We start from the raw sequence: 23,383 nt of genomic DNA, 5'->3' as shown, positions 1-23,383 counted from the left end.
GGATTAAGCAACCACCTGTGATTGCTGCTTCTTGGGAGAATGCATGATAAATATGAATGATCATTAACTCATACTTATTCCCTATGTAATTTGACTATACTGCAGACATCACCTATTAATGAGCATTAAGAAGGCAAACTGTTGAGATGTGGGGGTGGGGTCACACTTATTTCTGTTAAATATCAAATTGTTTTTCTCTCGTGGATTAGTAGCTTATCAACAGAATTCTTCTGTATTCCATGGTACATCTATTCAGAATATTATTTAAGTCTAGGGAAGCAGGTTAATAGACAATTTTCCTGCATGAATAGCCATCAATGGTGGGAAAACTACTAGAGACCATTGTCGAGGACAACATTTATTCTCACTTGGAGAAACATGAGTTAATAAGGGACAGCCAGCTTGGCTTTGTTAAAGGCAAATAGTGTCTGCCTAACCTGATTGAGTTCTTTTGAAGTAACTGAGCGGGTTGATGAAGGTACTGCAGTAGATGTATATATGGACTTTCAAAAGGCACTTGATAAAGTACCACATAATCTACTTTTTTGAAAAAATAGAAGCACATGGGGTTAAAGCAACGGTGGTAACTTGGGTACGTAATTGGCTAAGGGATAGGAGGCAGAGTAGTGGTGAACGGGTGTTTTTCTGACTAGAGAGAAGTGTGCAGTAGTGTCCCTAGGGTCAGTTTTAAGGCTATTGCTTTTCTTGTTATTTATAAATGACTTGGATATAGCGAGTACAATTTTGAAGTTCACGGATGATACAAAACTTGGCAACGTAGTAAATAGTGAGCAGGATCGTAGCAGACTTCAGGAGGACATAGACTGGTGAAATGGGCAAACACAAGGCAGATGCAATTTAATACGGATAAGTGTGAAGTGATACACTTTTGGTGGAAAAACATGGAGAGCGGTATAATCTAAATAGTACCATTTTGAGGGGGTGCAAAAGCAGAAGGGACCTGGGGGTGCATATTCACAAATCTTTGAAGGCAACAGGACAAGTTGATATGGTGGTTAAGAAAGCATATGGGATACTTGGCTTTGTAAATAGGGCCATTAAATACAAAAACAAGGAAGTCATGCTGAATTTTTACAAATCACAGGTTAGGCCTCAGCTAGAGTATTGTGTACAATTCTGGCACCACATTTTCAGAAGGATGTCAAGGCCTTGGAGAGGGTACAGAGCAGGTTTACCAGGATGAGGGACTTCAGTTATGTGAAGAGATTAGAGAAGCTGGGATTGGTCTCTAGAGCAGAGAAGGTTATGGGGAAACCTAGTAGAGGTATTCAAAATTGAGGGGTTTTGATAGAGTAAGTAGGGAGAAACTGTTCCCTCTGGTAAGTGGGTTGGTAACCAGAGGTAACATTAAAATAATTGGCAAAAGAAAGAGGGAGAATGAGAATTTTTTTCAGTTGCTGAGATCTGGAATGCACTACCTGGAAAAATGGTGGGAGCAGATTTCATAGGAACTTTAAAAAGGCAATTGGACATGTGCTTAAAGAGGACTAATTTGCAGGGTTATGGGGAAAAGCTGGGATGTGGGACTAAATTGGACAGGTCTTTCAAAGAGGCAGTACAGGCATGATGGGCCGAATTGCCTCCTGTGCTGCAAGATTCTATGATCCTATCCGGAGTCACAGTTTTGATTGCTGTTTAAAATTGCTGTGTCTTGAATTAGGACCTCTTCCAGTTGTCATATGGCAACCAAGGAGATATTTCAGTCCATTCATCTTGACTAGACTTGAACCTAGGCCACAGAGATGGCAAAATGTTGTGCTGACCTACACACCCAGTCCGACAATAATTATACACTTGGTCAGTTCATTCAATTTACCAAAATGTCAGTACATTGTTGGCTTCTGCAGGCATAAAATATTTTAATAGAATTAAATGTTTTTAACTTTGATTCTTGTCAACTGAAACGTATTATTAATTGAGTTTTTTTTTCTCTTAACATCTCTCGGCATCGTGCAGAGTAAGCTCTCTTCTGTTAGCATCCGAGGAATCGGCACTTCTAATTCCTCCAATGACATCAGTGCTAATGACATCCATGGTAACTATGCCTTTGAGGGGATCGGGGATGATGATTTGTGAAGTCTTTTGTCAGGTGAACCATTCTAGTGACTGCCTGGGGGAAAAACAGAAATCTTGCACTTGCAGCTGATCAGTTTGCACAGAATCTAACTAGAAGGATTGAACCGTGACTGTTCTGAAGGTGTCATCATGGATTGCGACGCATGTCAAGTAGCAACAACGTTAAATGGTCATGACCTTTTGTTTATGATCATGATTAACACCAAATTATCGTTTACTAGAGTATTTTGCACAATGATTCAAATTTGTTTTGAAAATTCATAAGATTCTCTTATGTTTACACAAATATCAATGAAAGTTAACAGTATTTCTAAATAATACCTGAAATTTGTAGTTGGTGTGTTCTGGATGGAGCTAGCTTGTAATGTCTTGTATTTAAAAATGAATAGTGACACTAACTTGTTTACAGAATTACAGCAGTGGTTTCATAAAATACCTTATCAAACCCCAGCACCTGGCTAGCATAAACAAAAGATTTTCTTTAGATGGATATAACACCATATTGGCTACTTAAATGTAGAAAGCTCAAGTAATCCAAGTTGCAAAGAAAAGCTTAGCCTGCTTCTATTGGTGGCGAAATTATTACACATTGCTTCTCAATTGTCATCTTGTAATTTCAGTGCAAGATTGAAATGGCTTTGTTATCACTCTTCATTGCAGTGCTTGTATATTATTTTGATGGCTTATGGCCTGGGGTCATACTATATCAGATTTCCATTTGTATAAACTCATCGAGTGTTTATCTGCGCAATAATATACCTATAATTCCACTTTAGTGACCTGAAGCTATACTTGCACAAGTCAAATCTGTTGAGATAATTCCACTTAATTTTGGTCCACACTCTCTACTTCCATGGCAGAATATTGGAGGCTGAATCTAGGCAACTGTCTCTTTCATTGAGTAGACCACACAGTGTTGATCCTAAATTTTTAGGAAGGGTTGAATTATTTTAACCCTCTTACTGGTACAAACTTGTATTTCAATATGCTTTACCTATGGTCCTGCTAACCTAATCTATTTGTACAATATCTGCATCTTGAGAACAAGGTACATGGAAAACCAAAGCAATACAATAGCAATTTTAGCAGAATTGTAACAGCTCAATAATACTGATCAAATATTATTCACACACCGCATAGCAGCCGGCAGAATATATAGATTCTGTTGAAGCCCTCAGCATTGCACTGTTGGCCAGTGAAAGATCTAAAAAGAGGGTTGTTACCTGTTTGGTTAACACTTGACTACATGTTAATATTTGGAACCATAGTACCAAACTGAACAACTGAGCTGAGTTTGATCTTACCATACTTCCACTGTGAATTATTTGGTCCATGCTTACTGGTAGATCATTAATGTGGAGTCAGCTGTGAAATATTAATTTATTTTTTTAAACTAGAAATTTGCCAGTGTTCTAATGAGTACATCCACCCTCTTGAAAATATTGTCGATCAGTACCTCTTAGTCACACTGACTGTATCCTACTATTAATCTTTTGAGTGTTTTATGCAATAACTTCTGTATGCATAGGTACTGGAGGATTGATTCTTGGCTGGCGAATATTGACCACATAAGTATACATGCAAGTATGATGCTGTTTGATATGTTAGTAAAGAGACAGGTCATCTTTTTGTTCCTAAAAATATCATTTTTCACCTTTTACCAAGGTGAAGCATCTATTGAGGATGTCCTCAATAATTCAGCTCTTGACCATCCTTTAAATCACTGGCTGTCCACCAGTCTGATCAAAATAAATGCATATGCTTTGAAAACCTTGAAGTCCTCTGTTTGACAGTTAAACAGCTGTTTAATGCTGTCACACTCTTTCATACTAGCATTCTGGTAATGGCACTGTACTTAACTGATATCAATCATAGATAGTATTAATAAAATGTTAGATCAAGTCCTTCTAGAATACCCCTTCCCTACCCCTAAAACTACTTAGTACAATATGTAATGTTGGTGCCAAATTTGTTGATGCCTTTTATTTTACTTTTAACTATCTTTTAGGATAAGAAGCCATTTTAAATCGCCCAAAGAAAAAAAAATTGATGCCTATACAACTATATTCATAAACCTTGTGTTGCCTTGATTCCAGTCATTGATTAGTCAGCTCACACATAATTTTCAACATAGAGATATGAAAAGTCAGAAGATGTTCTATTGTAAACCTATCTCTGATGATCAGTAAATGCAGTGATTACATTTATAGAAATACTGCAGTGGGAAAGGGGTAACTGAAAATTGTAGTACTTAGCAGAAAAAATCAAAAATGCAGAATAGTAGGGAAGTGTTGAATTCAAAACAGTAGGTAATAACAATGAACAACTGTGGAACATAAAATAAATGATCAAAAGTAAAATCTGACACATTGTGATGATGAATCATTGTGATGTCACTGTGCATGTGTAAATTGGCATTGCAGACTTTGCTTCCAGGATTTTTCTGGGAGAGGAAAGGGTATTGACCTAGTAGTTTTGACAATTTTTGGGTTATTTTTTCTGAAAGATAGAATCCAGTCACACCAGAGGTGTCTTCTTACTGCGGTGAGCATGACTAATCAAGACCTGTTGAGAACACACCTAAAATAACACACGGTCAGAATTGTACTCAATAGTTCTTTGTTTAGACAATTGCCTCCTTTTTCAGTTGATTTCTTTTTAGACATGTTTTCTACCATGTAAATTTTAAGCAAGTCGGTATTTTCCGAGCACAGCGATTTGTACATGTCTATCTATACAGTGGATAATGTGTCGAGAAAAGAATGTCAAGAATTTCATCCCGTTTCCAATGAAGTGCTATAGTTTGTGTTGCATTACTATTGCATTAGTTTTCTATTACATCTATCAGCAATTGGAGTGCTTGGCACTCTGCAAAGCAGTGGAACCTAAAATGGAATTGCTGCATAAGAGGTTTAAATTGGCAAGAGAAACCATCAAAGGCTTTCAATCTTGCAACCCACTCAGACAAAAGGATACTGTCATCAAATAATTATAGAATGCATTTGCAGTAGATTAAATTTTTGAGAGGGGAGGACTTTTAGCATTTAATTTTCTCTTGCAAATTGTAGAGTTCAGAACCTGCCTTTAAACTATATTGCATTTTTACATAGTAATTTGTAAAAACAGTTACCTTTTTGTATTGTGGTTCTACCTGCAATAGTGATACTTGGCTTAAAATCCTCATCTCTGTACATGTTTAGTGGCTGCCAACGTGAACAAATTTGTAGGAATAGCCAATGCATGTACTCATAATTTTATTAACAGTTGAGTCCCAATTGTTTACATGATGATTTTGAAGAAAAAAATCTCAAACATCAAGTGCCAAAAATATAAAAATCAAGTCCTACTTAACCAGACAGGTTACATATGTGATGATTTGAGCCTTCATCAGAACTGAAGGTGTACTGGAGAAATTTAAGTCTGGAAATTAAGTTTTTAAAAGTGCAACTAATAAAGTATTCATCTTTCAATGCACCGCCAGGCCATTGTAGTTGCATTAAATTGTTACTTAGCGTGAACATTGAAACTGTTCATGTTGGAGGCATACAACACCATCTAGATGTATGTCCTGCAACACAAAGGGGGCTGCTGTTTCCTCTTTCTTAAATGTCCAAATATATTCAATTTTTCTGCATCTTTGAACTTCAATTAAATCTCTACAATGTAGTCATTGGCTCCCTATTCAAGACCAAAATTTTAATGGCTAAGATTTTATGAAATTGTATTTTCTGGTGACTACTACTGAAATAATTTGTGGACACCTGAACAAGTAAAATACGCAGTAAAAGGCAGACATTTGTTGGTTTTTATCCTAATGGGGTTTGCTTTTTCATCCTTAAATGGCTTTAATTTTAGAAAACTCTTGTATAGTTTAATATGTGCAATGATTAACCGAGCTCCCTCTCAAGATGCTCCCCACTTCCATGGTAGAAAGACTCGAGTGTATATTAGAGCTCAAGTTTTAACTGCTTTTACCATATTTTGGGTTCAGGGGGTAGGGAAAGAGGCAACACATTTTTTAGATCTAGGGTATAAACTGTTCCTGAATCTACTGGTAAATATAATTGGCATACTGGTCAAAATTGATAAATGATCATTCCTAGGAAGAAAACTGAAATGGCAATCTGATTTAGAAGTTTCTGATGCTAACAAGTGTGGTGCTTACTACCTTTTTAAAAAGGTTTCCAAAAAATAAGAAAATAGTATTGAGATGCCCTGGTATTTTCCATTTTTCTTCCTACCATTAGTACAAAAAAATCAAGACTGTTAGTGGAGAGCTTCTCTTTTAAAGTAACCCAATCCCTTGAGATGGGTTTATACCATAATAAATCTCATGGTTTTTAGATTAGATGGGAAGGGAAGTGAAGTGTAACTTACCATATTCTTTCAGGATATTTCTCTGGAGCTAGTACCTTTAGCGCATAATTTGTCTGTTAGGAAAAGACATGGGGGTGAATTTCACGGTTTCTGCCTTTCGTCTGTGGGGGTAAAGCTACGGAGACCCTGGGGGAAAAAAGACATGCCCTTTTTCTGGCGTTTCTGGGGCTCTTCCACCAAAGTTGCAGTAGATGAGTGGAAATTCACCCCCATAGTATTTCCTTTGTCCACATCTGATATGATAGGAAATGCTACCACTAGTGCGCAGATGAACTACAGCATTTGAGAAATTAGTAAATAAAGTACATTTTTATGGATCATATGCAATCTCTAACCCTCTTCAAACCAGAAGGTGATCCAATTTTACCAAAATTTAGAGATCCTTGCTATTTAAGTTGGTTGAAAAATGCAAAAGGTTTTTTTTTAAAAAGTGTTTTTAATCTGAAGAATTGTGGCCAAGCGTCCAGTAAAGCTACCCACTTCCACTTTTTGATAACTATTTGGGGAATTTGTTGGTTATGTTTAAGCAACCAGTTATGGGTTGCATTGGTCAGTCTTCCTTATTTCAATTATAAATATTAATGATCTAGTATTTAGAAACATATTCAGTAGCAGAAACAATGCCTTATATAACCTGCTGTTCCTCATTGATTTTTATTTTAAGTTTTTAAATCTGCAAGTGCTTAATGTAGGATTCCTACATGAAAGGCCCAGGAGTTTTGATGCTGCATTTATAATGGTAATCTATAGAGACTAAATCCTGGGTGATAAATTGTATTCTGATTGTATTGATGCACCTTTTGAGGTGTGAGAAAACATTCCAGTTTAGTTATGGAGAAGTTGAATCTGTTGTCCAATTATATAAAATAAGGTTTATGCTACAGTTGTTCTTGGCATAAATGTGAGAAGGGCATAAGCAATCAAACTGTGCTTTGTCCATATCTGTAGTCCTTGTATGTGTGCTTATATAATAATGTTGGAAGTCTTATAATTCAGCTTTCCCAAAATAGGACTTTTAATGTATTCAGACTTGAATTTCCTTTTTTGTTTAGCAAGATATTTACAATTATCCAGCGCAATTAGACATGCGCTCATATACTTCTGATGGGCCTTGCAGCTAAGTGCATGGTTGCTCTGAGGTACTTTGGAATGTTCCTTAATATTCTGCGTATTGAAGCGTATGTTTTATATTGCAGTCTATAACATATTAGCTAACTATTTTTGTACTGTAGAATGTATAATGTCTTTAGAAGTTCTCTTTCCATAAACAGGAAAGTTTGGCAAAAATGCATTAAATACATCTATTATGTCTACATTACGAACATGAATGCAGGCCACAGTATGGCACCTTAAAAGTCAATTTACTTGCCTAAAAAGCCTGATCTGTAATTGATTTTTGTCTGCATGCATCTACCATCATTTGGGTATCCTCTTCTAATGTCTCCTATTTAGATGTTGGGAGACATTTTTTATTTTCAGATGTACTTAGTGCCACATTACATTATGTACTGAGTTAATTGAGATGTCTCCTATGGTCTTATGACAACTTGTGCTATCAGAGAGCAATCAATGAATGTGAGGCTAATTATTTTGGCCTTTTCATTAACTTTTGTTTAATTGCTTCCTAATTCATAAACAGTGATAGAAATTAAATAACAACACATTCTCTACTGATAAGCAAGACAGTTTTGGTGTCGGTGTTATGTCTGCAACATTCCACACTTAGAAATTTACTTCAGGGAAAGAAAATGGAATGAAACTTGCAATTTTTCAGAACCGGAATTTGATGTTTCCTCAGTTTTGAAATCCAGGGTACTTGGTTGATAAAGCAGCTGATAAATCCTGCTATAATCCAAATCTAGTTTTGTAAAATACAAGAAATTGCTTGATGATTCAGTAGGAATTGTGTAGCATGTGTAAACATACTCGTACAAGGTGTTTTCAGAATGGGAATAAATTCCTTGGAATCCTATTTTGACAAGTTTCTTTTTTCCAATCCACCCTTAACTTAGTTCTGAAGAGTCCTAGAACATTGAAAACTGTCATCCTCCTCCAAACTTAAGCAGCTGTCATTTTTAAACCATGGGAAGTTCATAACCATTGCTTTCATACTTTTAAAGTCTGCCCCCTTCTGTCAAGCTGCACTTTTATTAACATTTGGTGTTCCAGAGTCTAAGATGATTTAAAGTATTCCTATAAACTTGTTGTGGATGTAATGTGGACACCAAATGTCACATTTTGGAAGCACTTTAGTAGAGAATGACACTTTTTTACAGTTTATGTAATTACCATTGTGCTTAAATTGTGAAACCCTTTGCCAGAATGTTTGCACTCGTGTATGACTAGGTTCCTAGTGTCGAGGTGCATGTTGTTCCTTCAAGTGGAGAGGGTGAAAATGAAGCGTTGAATTTTGTCAGCCATATTATGAGCTTTGTCCTGTTGCAGATAAAATTCAGTTTCAAATATCATCCTTCCTACTTCAATACGTTTTTTATTATTAGTGCAGCCTTAACATCGGAGTTAAAACAAACTTCATTCTGGTTGGTTTCTCAAAACCAGGTTGGTGCAAAGAAACCTCTGGGCAAAAACAAGAGACCAGATCCAAAGAGTTACAGACATTAGTTATATTCACACAGGCTGAATAAAATGGCTGCAATAATAGGCTTTGTTTTATTTAGAGTGGTAACTGGGGTGGATATGTCTTTAAAAGAATTCTAATTCTTGCTATATAAAATCTGATAAGGTGATGTTGGAGTTAGGTTGACTGAAGTAAATTTTATAACTGGACCAATATGAATTGAAGTATTCAAAAGTTTTAGGATTAATGCATAGCCTCCATATGGATTTCTATTCTCCATATTGTTTTCAGCACGTTGAGGGTTGAACAGTTTCCTTTGTGCTTGCCATTTGTTTCTCACCTGATGCCATTGTAAAAGATTGCATACTTTAGATCATGTGTTACAATAAATGGTATTGCACTACTTGCTTTGTCTAACCTTCATGCTGTAAGACTGATCTTGTGGCATAAAAGTTGTGTGACTATCTTATCCTCAGTATCCAATAAATGCTAATGCACCTTAATGTAACACTAATTGCCTAGTTGTTCTGTATTATAGCTTGTTTTCCTGTATGTATCTATACCAGCAGAAATTTCATGAATAAGTAGACTTAAATTTGTATAAAAATGCTTGAATTGTGTAATATGCAAATAAAACTATTTTCATAATGTGATTTTTATTTTTGTATATTCTTTTGAGTAATTGCCTTTTATTGAAATATGCTCAGAACCAAAGCACTTTTTTTATATAACTCAAATGTACCCGTTCTCTTTATGTTGCATACAGTACCACATCCATGTATATCTTTAGGTATAACAAAAAAAGTGCAGGAAACACTCCACAGGTCGGGTCTGTGCAAAGAATAAAATTAAACGGTTTGGCTATAGACCCCAGCTCTGGACTGGAAGATATTGGTCCTGAAATTGCAATGTCTTTATAATCTGAGTACGTGTTGTTTTCTCTTTGACAGTGACCGGAGGTACTGTGAGAAATCAGGAAGTTGCAATCTGTTAAAAGTATGCATTGACATATCATCCAAGCTGGCTGAAAAATGAGTATTGCTGGTGCAGAGTTGGGCTATCTACCCACGCAACTCTTACGGTAAAAGTAGGCGTAGGGCCTGCTTTCATCAGCATAAGGGTACATAGAAGGCTTAAATAAAATATTTAAAAATCAAACTTATGCGCACACTTTTTAAATAAGTTTATGTAAATGTTGGCCCGGATTAAGATATTTTAAATGATCAAAATTAAATTTTTACTGAAGTTGGTGAAGGGACTTATGAATAAAATTGCAATTTGGTACATTTATAATCATTTGACTGTGTAAATTGTATAATTATTTGGGGATTCCCTTTGTAAATGATTGCAATATTATTCTCCATCATCATTGGAGGACCAGGGGCTCGTGATCCCAAGGATGCTTCCAAACCGTCTGGGATCCATGGGGATTTACGCTGCTGGAGGCCCGCGACCGTAACTTTTTGCAGCCTGGAGTTAAATTCGTAAATGTTTTGCAGGTCAGAGGTGTACTCCGGAGGTACGCCTCCAACCACAATTGCTAGGCCATTACTGATGAACATTTAAAAAGAAATGAGGGGGAGACAGCCACACAACGGAAAGGAAATAACATGTAAAGTGTTACGGTGTGGAGAACGGGATGGTAAATGGGAGGATAGCAAAATACTGCAGATGCTGGTAAATGGGAGAAGTGATATTCACATGAAACAAATGGAGGAATCCTGAGATCGAGAAATTATAATAAAAAAAAAAAAAAACGTAATGGCCCTGAATTTGCAGTCAGGCTTCCAACGGGGCAATGCCTCCAATCCTCAAATAAAACCTGCGTACCGGGTGGTATGGAGACTCGCGGTTCTGGGCCGCTCGTGGTACCCGCGGGTAGAGGCCCACATATCGCAGGGGCGCATGTGGGCCGGCCCAACCAATGAACGAAGGAAACCCCGTAAGCATAAATGGGAATACCCCAAAAAATACATATTTAAAATTAATTAAAATGCCATTTAAATATTTAAAACCTTTTTTGAAAAATAAATTTAAATGTTTTAAAGGGGCTAAAAATAAACTTGCCTTATGTACAGATTTTTAATTTATAATAAAAACCAGTCAAGAGTTTCACAGGCATTTGCTGGACAGAAGTTTGGCAGATAGCCCAACTCTCTGCCTGCGGATGCCCTTTTCCCGGGGATGTGGAGGATCTGAAGAAAATTCTTGACATTGCAAGTTCCGGGTTTTCACGCATGCCTAAACCTGGAACTTGCGCAGCCCTGACAGGCGCGTATGCACCCATAGGGACCGCAAATTATGGCCCAATAAGAGTGTGTAAATAGCTAAAGGGGATAAAGAGAAGCATGAAAAACTGACAAAAGTCTGCCTCTGACCCAGGAGCCTGATGGTAGAAAAAAGCAGGTTGACAAACCGTGCTATTGTAAACTGATGGAAATGAAATCCAACCAATTTGTCAAAAAGAAAATACTGCAGATGCTGGAAATTGGAAATAAAAACCATGCTGGAAATACTCCGCAGGTTAGGCGGCATATGTAGAGAAAGAAACAAAGTTAACTTTTCAGGTCGATGACCTTTCATCTACCACATGAATGCCATAGGCACATTATTTTGAATGTGTTTTCTTTGACGAAGAAAAACAAAATGCACAGCAGATTGGCAGTTATCTGAAATAGAAAGATTTTCATTTCAGGTGGGATCTTTCATCGGAACTGGCCCCACCTGAAATTAGTCTTTTTTACATTTTGATATAGCATTTTTTGTGTTTGAATGTTATTTTCAACATTTGGCTTCTCTCTTTATCTTCTCTAGATTTCTTAATTCTGCCTCTATAGATAGAGATTTTGTTAATATGGGCTCCAGTGCAAAAGTTTGTTTGGTGTGCTGCACCCTGTAAACTTGCAAATCTATTGTATATTAATATATATACTTTGGCCCAGATAGCATGCTTCAGTGAAATTAGGATGCACCCTTCAGTATGGCAGGACCTCTGTCCATTGCAAAGATGCACAACTGACTTAAATTGATTTCCTGGATTAGGATTGTTTAAATATTTCTGGTTGACTTCCTGGCCTTTACAGGCATCTCTGCCCGGAGTTCGGGGTGGAGATTGGTTGTGGCAAGCCTCTGAGGCCGACTACAACAGTGTTTCAGTCTCTGCTACTCGTTTTTGTCAAGTACCTAAGCCAATTGATTGCTCTTATTAATTGAATAGGCTTTTATGGCATTTAACTTTTAAATGTTCCCTGTACTTGTCTTCCACATCCCCTCAACATAGCAACTCTAAACCCCAGGAACCAACTAGCTCCAGTGTTGCTATGGTGCAGAAACAACTTTTTCATTTGCATATTTTAATATGCCAGTACATATATGGGTGGTGCAGTTACATGCATCCCTGCCTCACCCCCCAAATCAGCAGGAACGCCTGGAAATGATCATTGTAGAACTGGTTCCAGTGCAATTTCCCACCAATGTCTGCTAGAGGTACTCCTGTTCCCCATACAACTCCAGTGGAAATTCTACCTCATTAGTGTAGCTAAATTCAGACAGTAAGCTATGATGCGATAAATGTGCTTTTTGAGAAACATTTGCACCACCTTTTTTATTTATTTATAATATAGTATTAATTGATAAATGAAGTTTAGTTGCAATCATTTGCTATTAGATACTTTGATTTTTTTTTAGATGTTTAACTGCTATTTTGTCCTCCCACTCTTATAGCAGCTACTTTCAATGAGCTCTATCCTCCCCATTCTGCTTCTAATTTTGGATTACGGTGTTGGGTGCTGTGTAACTTGACCAGAAGCTAAGGAAAGAAAACCTGAAAGTAGCATTGTACCTTGGTGTTTAGGGCCTGAAGAAACTACCTTAATTACTTTGAACCAGTAGCGGGTCTGCAATCCCTCTACAAGGAGAAAGTCTGTCCCATGCCTTTTTAGTGATGTCAGGAATATCTTTATTAGTCTGCAGCTGGGCCAAACAACATATCTGCTGACCAGCTTCCCTTTTCTGTTGAATCTAGGAAACTTTAGCCAAAATTCAGAATGGGATTCGGGATTCGGATCAGATTAACACACCCCTATTAAACCTCTAGTAGGATTCCCCTTTTAACTAAAAACTTTTATGATACAGTGGCAGTAACGGAGACCTGGCTCAAACAAGGCTGCCACAGGGATCAGTGCTGGGGCTTCAACTATTTACATTCTATATTAATGACTTGGATGAAGGGACCACGTGTACTGTAGCCAAATTTGCTGATGATACAAAGATAGGTGGGAAAGCAAGTCGTGAAGAAGACAGATATAGATAGGTTAAGTGAGTAGGCAAGCAGATGGAGTACAATGTGGGAAAATGTGAGGTTATCCACTTTGCTAGGAAGAATGGAAAACATAATATTTAAATGGAGAGAGACTACAGAATGCTACGGTACACAGGGATCTGGGTGTCCTCGTACATGAAACACAAAGTTAGCATACAGGCACAGCAAGTAATTAGGAAGGCAAATTGAATGTTGGCCTTTATTGCAAGGGAGCTGGAGTACAAAAGTAGGGAAGTCTTGCTACAACTGTACAGGGCGTTGGTGGGACCACACCTGGAGTACTGCGTACAGTTTTGGTCTCATTTAAGGAGGGATATACTTGCATTGGAGGCAGTTCAGAGAAGGTTCACGAGGTTGATTCCTGGGATGAAGGGGTTGACGTATGACAAGGTTGAGCAGGTTGGGCCTATACTCATTGGAGTTTAGAAGAATGAGAGGTGATCTTATTGAAACATATAAGATTCTGAGGGGGATTGACAGGGTAGATGCTGAGAGGATGTTCCCCTCATGGGGGAATCATAGAACTCGGGGGCATAGTTTCAGGGTAAGGGGTCGCCCATTTAAGACGGAGATGAGGAGGAATTTCTTCTCTCAGGGTCATGAATCTTTGGAATTCTCTACCCCAGAGAGCTGTGGAGGCTGAGTCATTGTCAATCTCTGCCTTGAACATATTCAAACATTTGAACTACAGGGGAGTCGAGAGTTATGGGGAACAGGCGGAAAAGTGGAGTTGAGGCCAAGATCAGATCAGCCATGATCTTATTGAATGGCGGAGGAGCCTTGAGGGGCCGAATGGCCTACTCCTATTTTTTATCTTTTGTTCTTTGGAGCTATTACACTGCAAATTGCAGAAAGATGGAAAAACTTTAGAGCAGTGATAATGGGCAACTTCAATTATCCTAATATAGATTGGGAAAATAACAGTATAAAGGGCAAAGAGGGGGAAGAATTCCTGAAATGTGTATGAGAACTTTCTTGATCAGTATGTTTCTAGCCCAACGAAGAAGGAAGCAATGCTGGATCTAGTTCTAGGGAATGAAGTGGAGCATATTTCATTGGGAGAGCATTTGGGAAATAGAGATCACTATCAAGTTTAGAGTAGTTATGGGCAAGGCAAAATCAAATATGAAAATCTTCAACGGAAGGAGGGCCAATTTCAGTGAGTGGAAAAGGGATCTGGCCCAGATGGATTTGTATCCAAGATTGGCAGGTAAAACAGTAAATAAGCAATGGAAGCCCTTTAAAGAGGAGATAGTTTGGGTACTGCTGAGAGACATTCCCACAAGGGAGAAAGGAAGGGCATCCAAAGCTAGAGCTTCCTGGATAACTGAAGATAGAGATGAAAATGCAACAGAAAAAGGAGGCTTATGATAAATGTTTGGTTCATAATTCAGCAGAGAACCAACCTGAATACAAAAAGTACAGGGGAGAACTGAAAAAGGAAATAAGAGGGGCAAAGAGTGTATGAGAATAGATTAGAAGTTAACATAAAAGGGAACCTAAAAGTGTTTATAAACATATAAATATTAAAAGGGTAGTCAAAGGAAGGATGGGGCTAATTGGGGGCCATAAAGGAGATCGTCTTGCGGAGGCAGAAGGCATAGCCAAGGTACTAAATTACTACTTTGCATCTATCTTCACAAAAGATGATGCTGCTGCCAATATCACAGTAACGGAGGAGGTAGTAGAGCAATTGGATAGGATAAAAATAAAGAGGAGGTACTTAAAAGGTTGGCAGTGCTCAAAGTAGAAAAGTCACCCGGCCCGGATGGGATACATCCTCGCTTGCTGAGGGAAGGGTGGAAATTGTGCAGGCTCTGGCCACATTCTTCCAATCCTCCTTAGACATGGGAATGGTGCCAGAGGACTGGATGATTGCAAATATTACACCCATGTTCAAAAAAAGGGGATGAGGGATAAATCTGGCAATTACAGGCCAGTCAGCCTAATGTCGGCAGTGGGACAACTTTTAGAGACATCAATCCGGGCACACAATTAATTGGCATTTGGAAAAATACAGGTTAATAAATGAAAGACTGCACAGATTTGTTAAAGGCAAATCGTGTTTGACTAACTTGATTTGAGTTCTTTGAAGTAATGGAGAGGGTGGATGAAGGTTGATGTGTATAGGGACTTTCAAAAGGTGTTTGATAAAGTACCGTATAATAGACTTGTTAGCAAAATTGAAGCCCTTGGGATTAAAGGGGCAGTGGCTGTGAGGATACGAAATTGGCTAAGGGACAAAGCAGAGAGTAGTGAACAGTTGTTTTTCAGACTGGAGGGAAGTGTGCAGTGGTGTCTGCCAGGGGTCGGTGTTGGGACCACTGTTCTTTGAAATTATGCCCTAGGTTATTAATATATATCAAAGCTTGTAGATGACACAAAACTTGGAAATGTAATTAACAGTGAGGTGGATTGTAACAGACTTCAGGAGGACATAGACCGGTGAAATAGTCAGACACATGGCAGATGAAATTTAATGCAGAGAAGTGTGAAATGATTCATTGTTGTAGGGAAAATTTGGAGAAGCATTATAAACTAAATGGTGCAATTTTAAAGGGGGTGTAAGAACAGTGTAACCATATTTTTTAAACCGAATCCAGGGACACATAGGGTAGGAGCACAGCAAAGTAGCCAGGATGGAAAATGTAGGTTGTGCAGCGTAGCGAGGCAAACCTTTTTAGCAGCCTATGTTTTAACAGTTGCACATATACTACAAAAGCAAAACAAATGTGCATATACTTACCACAGATGTGACCTCACACTAAAGTGCATTCAGACACCTGACGCCCCCGGCCCCCTGACCGAGATCACACCTGAGTCCCTCCCACATAGTGTCTAGGATTAGCACCCCCCCCAAAAGGTGACTGACTGGGCCCTCCCCCCACGGCCTCTCCCCCACCTGCTCCGGTTGCCGTGCTCCCACGCACTTCTGGCGCCGACAATCCAGCAGCACGAGATCAGCCGGAAACTCAAACAACAACCGAAACATGCGCATAAAGACCGCCCGGTCGCGCATACGCAGCGAGTCACCCTGGTCATTGTGCAAGTTGTTTTAATTTAGCCTTAAAGCCACAAACTAACAGCACGGGGGTACACTTCGCGGAAGAGTTTAGTGAAAAATGTTTGCCCTGGGCCACAGTACCTCGTCTGGGGACTGTCCCCAGAAAATGATTCTATGATTTAAAGCGCTTTACAGCCAATGATGTACTTTTGAAGCGTAGTCACTGTTATAATGTACTCACCAACCAGTTCTTCGGTCATAAGTATTACACAAATGGCCAAAGCTATCCAGTGTCTTTTCGCTTGATGTTGCTCTATTTGCTTCTGTTTGAGCCTTTTTATTGTAATGGTAATGGAAAACCTCACTAGATTCGCTGACAGTCTCACGTTGGGAGGTTTATCTCCGGTTCCAGATTTTTATGTTGAAAGGATGAGCTGTGGGATGGTACAGGTTGATAGAGGATTAGGTCAGATCAGTCATCTGTCAATTCAATTCAATTCAAATGCTTTATTGGCATGAAAGTTTACAGGGAACCATATTGCCAAAGCTTACATAACAAAAAGTACAGTTTTCCAACATTCTGTAGGTGTCAAACAATTTCTAACACTCCAGCTCTGGGGGTCAACACAAGGATTAGAAACTAACCGCGAGGACTCGCTGGCTGCTGTGCTAATCGGGCGGGCGGCGGACCCTCCAGGTGTCCGGGCCTCATTAGCACGCAGCCGGCCAGCTGCGAGGGCCGATTTGGCACTGGGAGACAACTCGGCGGTCGGGGAAAGGAGGCGGAGATCGAAATCGGCAGTGTCCGATCCTGGGGTGTGGGAGATCGATGATTAGAGGGCAGGGGAGTGGAGAGTCTTAGAGCCACAAACTGACAGCGCCGGGGGTTGCACTCATTGCCCAGGGGTACGCTTCAGGGGCAAGTCTTGTGAAGCGGGGCTGCTATAGATGGGGCTAAGCGATCAAACAATCAATGGATCAAATCAAAGCTCTGCAGTCCTGCCCCATCCAGTCCTGAATGGTGGTGGACCATGAAACAACAAATGGGAGGAGGTGGCTCCATGAATATCCCCATCCTCAATGATGGTGGAGCCCAGCACGTCAGTGCAAAAGAGGCTGAAGCTTTTGCAACCATCTTCAGCCAGAAGGGCTGAGTGGATTATCCATATCGGCCTACTCCGGAGATCCCCACCATCACAGAAGCCAGTCTTCAACCAATTCGATTCACTCCACATGATATCAAGAAACGACTGAGCGCACTGGATACAGCAAAGGCTATCGTGCTGAAGACTTGTGCTCCAGAACTAGCCGCATCTCTAGCCAAGCTGTTCCAGTACAGCTACAACACTGGCATCTGTTCCGTTGGGACGGACTACACCTGAACCATGCTAGAACCAGAGTTTGTGCGAATCGAGTAACTAGGGAGGTAGATAGGGCTTTAAACTAAATAAGGGGGGGGTGTCCTGGTGGAGAGAAAGCTAATGAGAAAAGGCAAGGAAGCAGTGCAGGAAAGTGATTGGAGTAAGGATAACCAGATTGTGTCAGGGAGGGACAGAGTGTACAAACAAAAGAGTGCACAAACAAATAGGGTCCGGGTAAGAAAAAATGGTAATAAGACAAATAGGGCCACCGTACAAAAAAATGTTAAGATGTCTAAAAATGTTAAAAAGACAAATCTAAAGGCACTGTATCTGAGTGCATGAAGCATTCATAATAAGGTAGATGAATTAACAGTGCAAATAGATGTAAACAGATACGATATCATTGCAATTAAGGAGACATGGCTGGGAGCTAAATATCCAAGGATATTCGATATTTAGGAAGGACAGGCAAAAAGGAAAAGGAGGTGGGGTGGTGTTCGTAAACGATGCAATCAGAGCAACAGTGAGAAAGGATATTGGCTCAGAAAATCAAGATGTAGAATCAGTCTGGGTGGAGCTAAGAAGCACCAAGGGGCAGAAAATATTGGTGGGGATTGTCTATAGGCCTCCAAACAGTAGTGGTAATGTAGGGGATGGCATCAAACAGGAAATTAGAGATGCATGTAACAAGGGTACTACAGTAATCATGGGTGACTTTAATCTACATATAGACTGGCCAAACCAAATTAGCAATAATACTGTGGAGGATGAATTCTTGGAGTGTGTACGAGATGGATTTTTAGACCAGTACATTGAGCAGCCAACTAGGGAACAGGCTATCCTAGATTGCGTATTATGCAATGAGAAGGGGTTAATGAATAATCTTGTTGTGCGGGGTCCTTTAGGGAAGAGTGATCATAGCATGATAGAATTCTTCATTAAGATGGAAAGTGAAGTAGTCCAATCCGAAACTAGGGTCCTAAATCTAAACAAAGGAAACTACGAAGGTATGAGGAGTGAGTTGATTATGATAGATTTGGGAGCTTCATTAAAAGGCTTGATGGTGAATAGGCAATGGCTAACATTTAAGGAATGAATGCATGAATTGCAACAGTTATACATTCCTTTCTGGCGCAAAAACACAAAAGGAAAAGCGGCCCAACCATGGCTAACAAAATAAATTAAGGATAGTATTAGATCCAAAGAGGAGTCATATAAAGTTGCCAGAAAAAGTAGCAAGCCTGAGGATTGGGAGCAGTTTAGAATTCAGCAAAAAAGGACCAAGAGATTGATTAAGAGGGGAAAAATAGAGTATGAGAGTAAACTTGCAAGGAACATAAAAGCAAACTGTAAAAGCTTCTACAAGTATGTAAAAAGAAAACAATTTGTGAAAACAAATGTAGGTCCCTTACAGTCAGAAATGGGAGAATTTATAATGGGGAACAAGGAAATGGCAGAGCAATTAAACAAATACTTTGGTTCTGTCTTCAAAGAAGAGGACACAAATAACTTCCCAGAAATGCTAGGGGACCAAGGGTCTAGCGAGAAGGAGGAATTAAAGGAAATTAGTATTAGTTAAAAAAAAAATAGCGCTGGAGAAATTAATGGGACTGAAAGCCGATAAATCCCCAGGGCCTGATACTCTACATCCCAGAGTACTAAAAGAGATAGCCATGGAAATAGTGGATGCATTGATTGTCATCTTCCAAAATTCTATACATTATGGAACAGTTCCTGCAGATTGGAGGGTGGCAAATGTAACCCCACTATTTAAAAAAGGAGAGAGAGGGGAAACAGGGAACTACAGACTGGTTAGCCTAACATCAGTAGTAGGGAAAATGCTAGAGTCTATTATAAAGGATGTGATAACAGGACACTTAGAAAATATCAACAGGATTAGACAAAGTCAACATGGATTTATGAAAAGGAAATCGTGTTTGACAAACCTACTGGAGTTTTTTGAGGTAGGATAAGGGAGAACCAGTGTGTGTGGTGTATTTGGATTTTCAGAAGGCCTTTGATAAAGTCCCACATAAGAGGTTAGTGTGCAAAATTAAAGCACATGGGATTGAGGGTAATATACTGGCATGGATTGAAAATTGGTTAACAGACAGGAAACAGAGTAGGAATAAATGGGGTTATTTCAGGGTGGCAGGCAGTGACTAGTGGGGTACCACAGGGATCAGTGCTTGGGCCCCAGCTATTCACAATACAGTATATATCAATGATTTGGATGAGGGAATGAAATATAATATTTCCAAGTTTGCTGATGACACAAAACTAGGTGGGATTGCGAGTTGTGAGGAGGATGCAAAGAGGCTTCAAGGCAATTTAGACAAGTTGAGTGAGTGGACAAATACATGGCAGATGCAGTATAATGTGGATATATGTGAAGTTATCCACTTTGGTAGGTAAAACAGAAAGGTAGAATATTATTTAAATGGTGATAGATTGGGAAATGTTGATGTACAAAGGGACCTGGGTGTCCTTGTACACCAGTCACTGAAAGCAAACATGCAGCAGTTAGGAAGGCAAATGGTATGTTGGCCTTCATTGCAAGAGGATTTGAGTACAGGAGCAAGGATGTCTTACTACAGTTGTACAGGGCCTTGGTGAGACCACACCTGGAGTACTGTGTGCAGTTTTGGTCTCCTTACCTAAAAAAGGATATACTTGCCATAGAGGGAGTGCAGCGAAGGTTCACCAGACTGATTCCTGTGATGGCAGGACTGTCATATGAGGAGAGATTGGGTCAACTAGGCCTGTATTCACTAGAGTTTAGAAGAATGAAAGGGGATCTCATTGAAATGTATAAAATTCTGACAGGGCTAGACAGACTGGATGCAGGGAGGATGTTTCCCCTGGCTGGGGGGTCTAGAACGAGTGGTCACAGTCTCAGGATACGGGGTAGGACATTTAGGACTGAGATGACAAGAAATTTCTTCACTCAGAGGGTGGTGAACCTGTGGAATTCTCTACCACAGAAGGCTGTGGAGGCCAAGTCACTGAATATATTTAAGAATATATTTAAGAAGATTTCTAGACACAAAAGGCATCAAAGGGTATGGGGAGAGAGCAGGAATATGGTATTGAGATAGAGGATCAGTCATGATCGTGTTGAATGGCGGAGCAGGCTCGAAGGTCCGAATGGCCTACTCCTACTCCTATTTTTCTATGTTTCTACCTATCTGACAATGTGGAAAACTGCCCAGGCATGTCCTGTCCACAGAAAACAAGACAAATCCAACTTGGCCAATTACCGCCCCATCAGTCTACTCTCAATCATCAACAAAGTGATGGAAGGTGTCATTGACAGTGCTATCAAGCGGCACTTATTCACCAATAACCTGCTCACTGATGCCCAGTTTGGGTTCCGCCAAGACCACTCGGCTCCTGACCTCATTACAGCCTTGGTCCAAACATGGACAAAGGAGCTGAATTCCAGAGGTGAGGTGAGAGTGACTGCCCTTGACATCAAGGCAGCATTTGACCGAGAGTGGCATCAAGGAGCCCTAGTAAAACTGAAGTCAATGGGAATCAGGGGGAAAACGCTCCACTGGCTGGAGTCATACCTACCACAAAGGAAGATGGTTGTGGTGATTGAAGGTCAATCATCACAGCCTCAGGACATCGCTGCAGGGGTTCCTCAGAGCAGTGTCCTAGGCCCAACCATCTTCAGCTGCTTCATCAATGACCTTCCCTCCAACATAAGGTCAGAAATGGGGATGTTCGCTGATGACTGCACAGTGTTCAGCACCATTCACAACTCCTCAGATAATGAAGCAGTCCATGCCCGCATACAACAAGACCTGGATGACGTTCAGGCTTGGGCTGATAAGTGGCAGATAACATTCGCGACACACAATGACTATCTCCAACAAGTGAGAATCTAACCATCTCCCTTGACATTCAACGGCATTACAATCGCCAAATCCCCCACCATCAACATCCGGGGGGTCACCATTGACCAGAAACTTAACTGGGCCAGCCACATAAATACTGTGGCAACAAGAGCAGGTCAGAGGCTGGGTATTCTGCAGCGAGTGTCTCACCTCCTGACTCCCCAAAGCCTTTCCACCATCTACAAGGCACAAGTCAGGAGTGTGATGGAATACTCTCCCCTTGCCTGGATGAGTGCAGCTGCAACAACATTCAAGAAGCTCGACACCCTCCAGGACAAAGCAGCCTGTTTGATTGGCACCCCATCCACCACCTTAAACATTCACTCCCTCCACCACCGGCATACCATGGCTGCAGTGTGTACCATCTACAAGATGCACTGCAGCAACTCGCCAACGTTTCTTCGGCAGCACCTCCCAAACCCGCGACTTCTTCCACCTAGAAGGACAAGGGCAGCAGGCGCATGGGAACACCACCACCTCCAAGTTCCCCTCCAAGTCACACACCATCCTGACTTAGAAGTAAATCGCCGTTCCTTCATCGTCGCTGGGTCAAAATCCTGGAACTCCCTCCCTAACAGCCCTGTGGGACTACCTTCACCACACAGACTGCAGCGGTTCAAGAAGGCGGCTCACCACCACCTTCTCAAGGGCAATTAGGGATGGGCAATAAATGCTGGCCTTGCCAGCGACGCCCAGATCACATAAGCGAATTTAAAAAACTCTTCCGTGAACATTGTTTGCCCGGGAATACAGTACTTCATCCAGAAACTGTCCCCGGAAAATGAGGACAATTGGTTACCCTAATGTACGTACACAAGTTCTGAAGGTGGCAGGACAAGTTGAGAAGGCTGGACAAAATGCATTGGTTTTATAAACAGAGGCATAGAGTACAAAAGCAAGGAAGTTACGCTAAACCTTTATAAAACACTAGTTAGGCCTCAGCTGGAGCTTGCGACCATTTCTGGGCACCACACTTTAGGCAGAAGGGTGCAGAATGGATAAAATGGCTGTTGAGAGGCAAGGGAGGCTCTGACCATCATTTTCCAATTCCCTCACGCTACACGTGTGGTGCTGGAGGACTTCTAACGTTGTGCCATTGTTTATAAAGGGAGAAAGGGATAGACCGAGTAATTATAGGCCAGTCAGCCTAACCTCGGTGGTGGGAAAATTAGTGGAAAAAATTCTGAGGGACAGGATAACTCTTCATTTAGAAAGACACGGATTAATCACGGACAGTCAGCATAAATTTGTTAAGGGAAGGTCGCGTCTGACTAACTTGATTGAATTTTTTGAGGAGGTAACTAGGAGGTGGTGCATTTGATATAGCCTACATAGATTTTAGCAAGGCCTTTGACAAGGTCCCACATGGCAGGTTGGTCAAAAAAGTAAAAGCCCATGCAGATGATACAAAAATTGGCCGTGTGGTTGATAATGAAGAAGAAAGCTGTAGACTGCAGGAAGATATCAATGGACTGGTCAGGTGTGCAGAAAAATGGCAAATGTAATTCAATTCGGAGAAGTGTGAAGCAATGCATTTGGGAAGGGCTAGCAAGGCAAGGTAACACACAATAAATGGTGGATACTGAGAAATGTAGAGGAACAGAGGGACCTTGGAGTGCATGTCTACAGATCCCTGAAAGTAGCATGACAGGTAGATAAGCTGGTTAAGAAGGCATACGGGATACTTTATTAGCCAAGGCATATAATATAAGAGCAGAGAGGTTATGCTAGAACTGTATAAAA

The 23,383-nt window shown here is 40.3% G+C and overlaps 2 protein-coding genes across 7 annotated transcripts in view; both read left to right on the top strand.

The window, feature by feature from the left end:
* Positions 1 to 23,383, top strand: part of eif2b4 (eukaryotic translation initiation factor 2B, subunit 4 delta) — a 293,112-nt gene that overhangs the window by 82,317 nt on the left and 187,412 nt on the right. The window lies entirely within an intron of this gene.
* Positions 1 to 23,383, top strand: part of snx17 (sorting nexin 17) — a 93,532-nt gene that overhangs the window by 54,436 nt on the left and 15,713 nt on the right. For 3 of the 5 annotated variants that reach the window (XM_085997493.1, XM_085997494.1, XM_085997492.1), the window contains exon 15: positions 1,978 to 2,056. In XM_085997493.1, the coding sequence (XP_085853619.1) occupies positions 1,978 to 2,056 (79 nt within the window). Of the gene's footprint in view, positions 1 to 1,977; positions 9,706 to 23,383 lie in introns of those variants that run through there. The other 2 variants (XM_085997497.1, XM_085997496.1) reach the window with 1 other exon arrangement.

This window comes from Somniosus microcephalus, chromosome 9 (assembly GCF_052327205.1).
Source record: "Somniosus microcephalus isolate GS21.2 chromosome 9, FLI_Smic_1.0, whole genome shotgun sequence".
Classification (NCBI taxonomy): Eukaryota; Metazoa; Chordata; class Chondrichthyes; order Squaliformes; family Somniosidae; genus Somniosus; species Somniosus microcephalus.
Note: the sequence above shows the minus strand (reverse complement) of the source record. Positions and strands in the feature narration are given on the sequence as shown.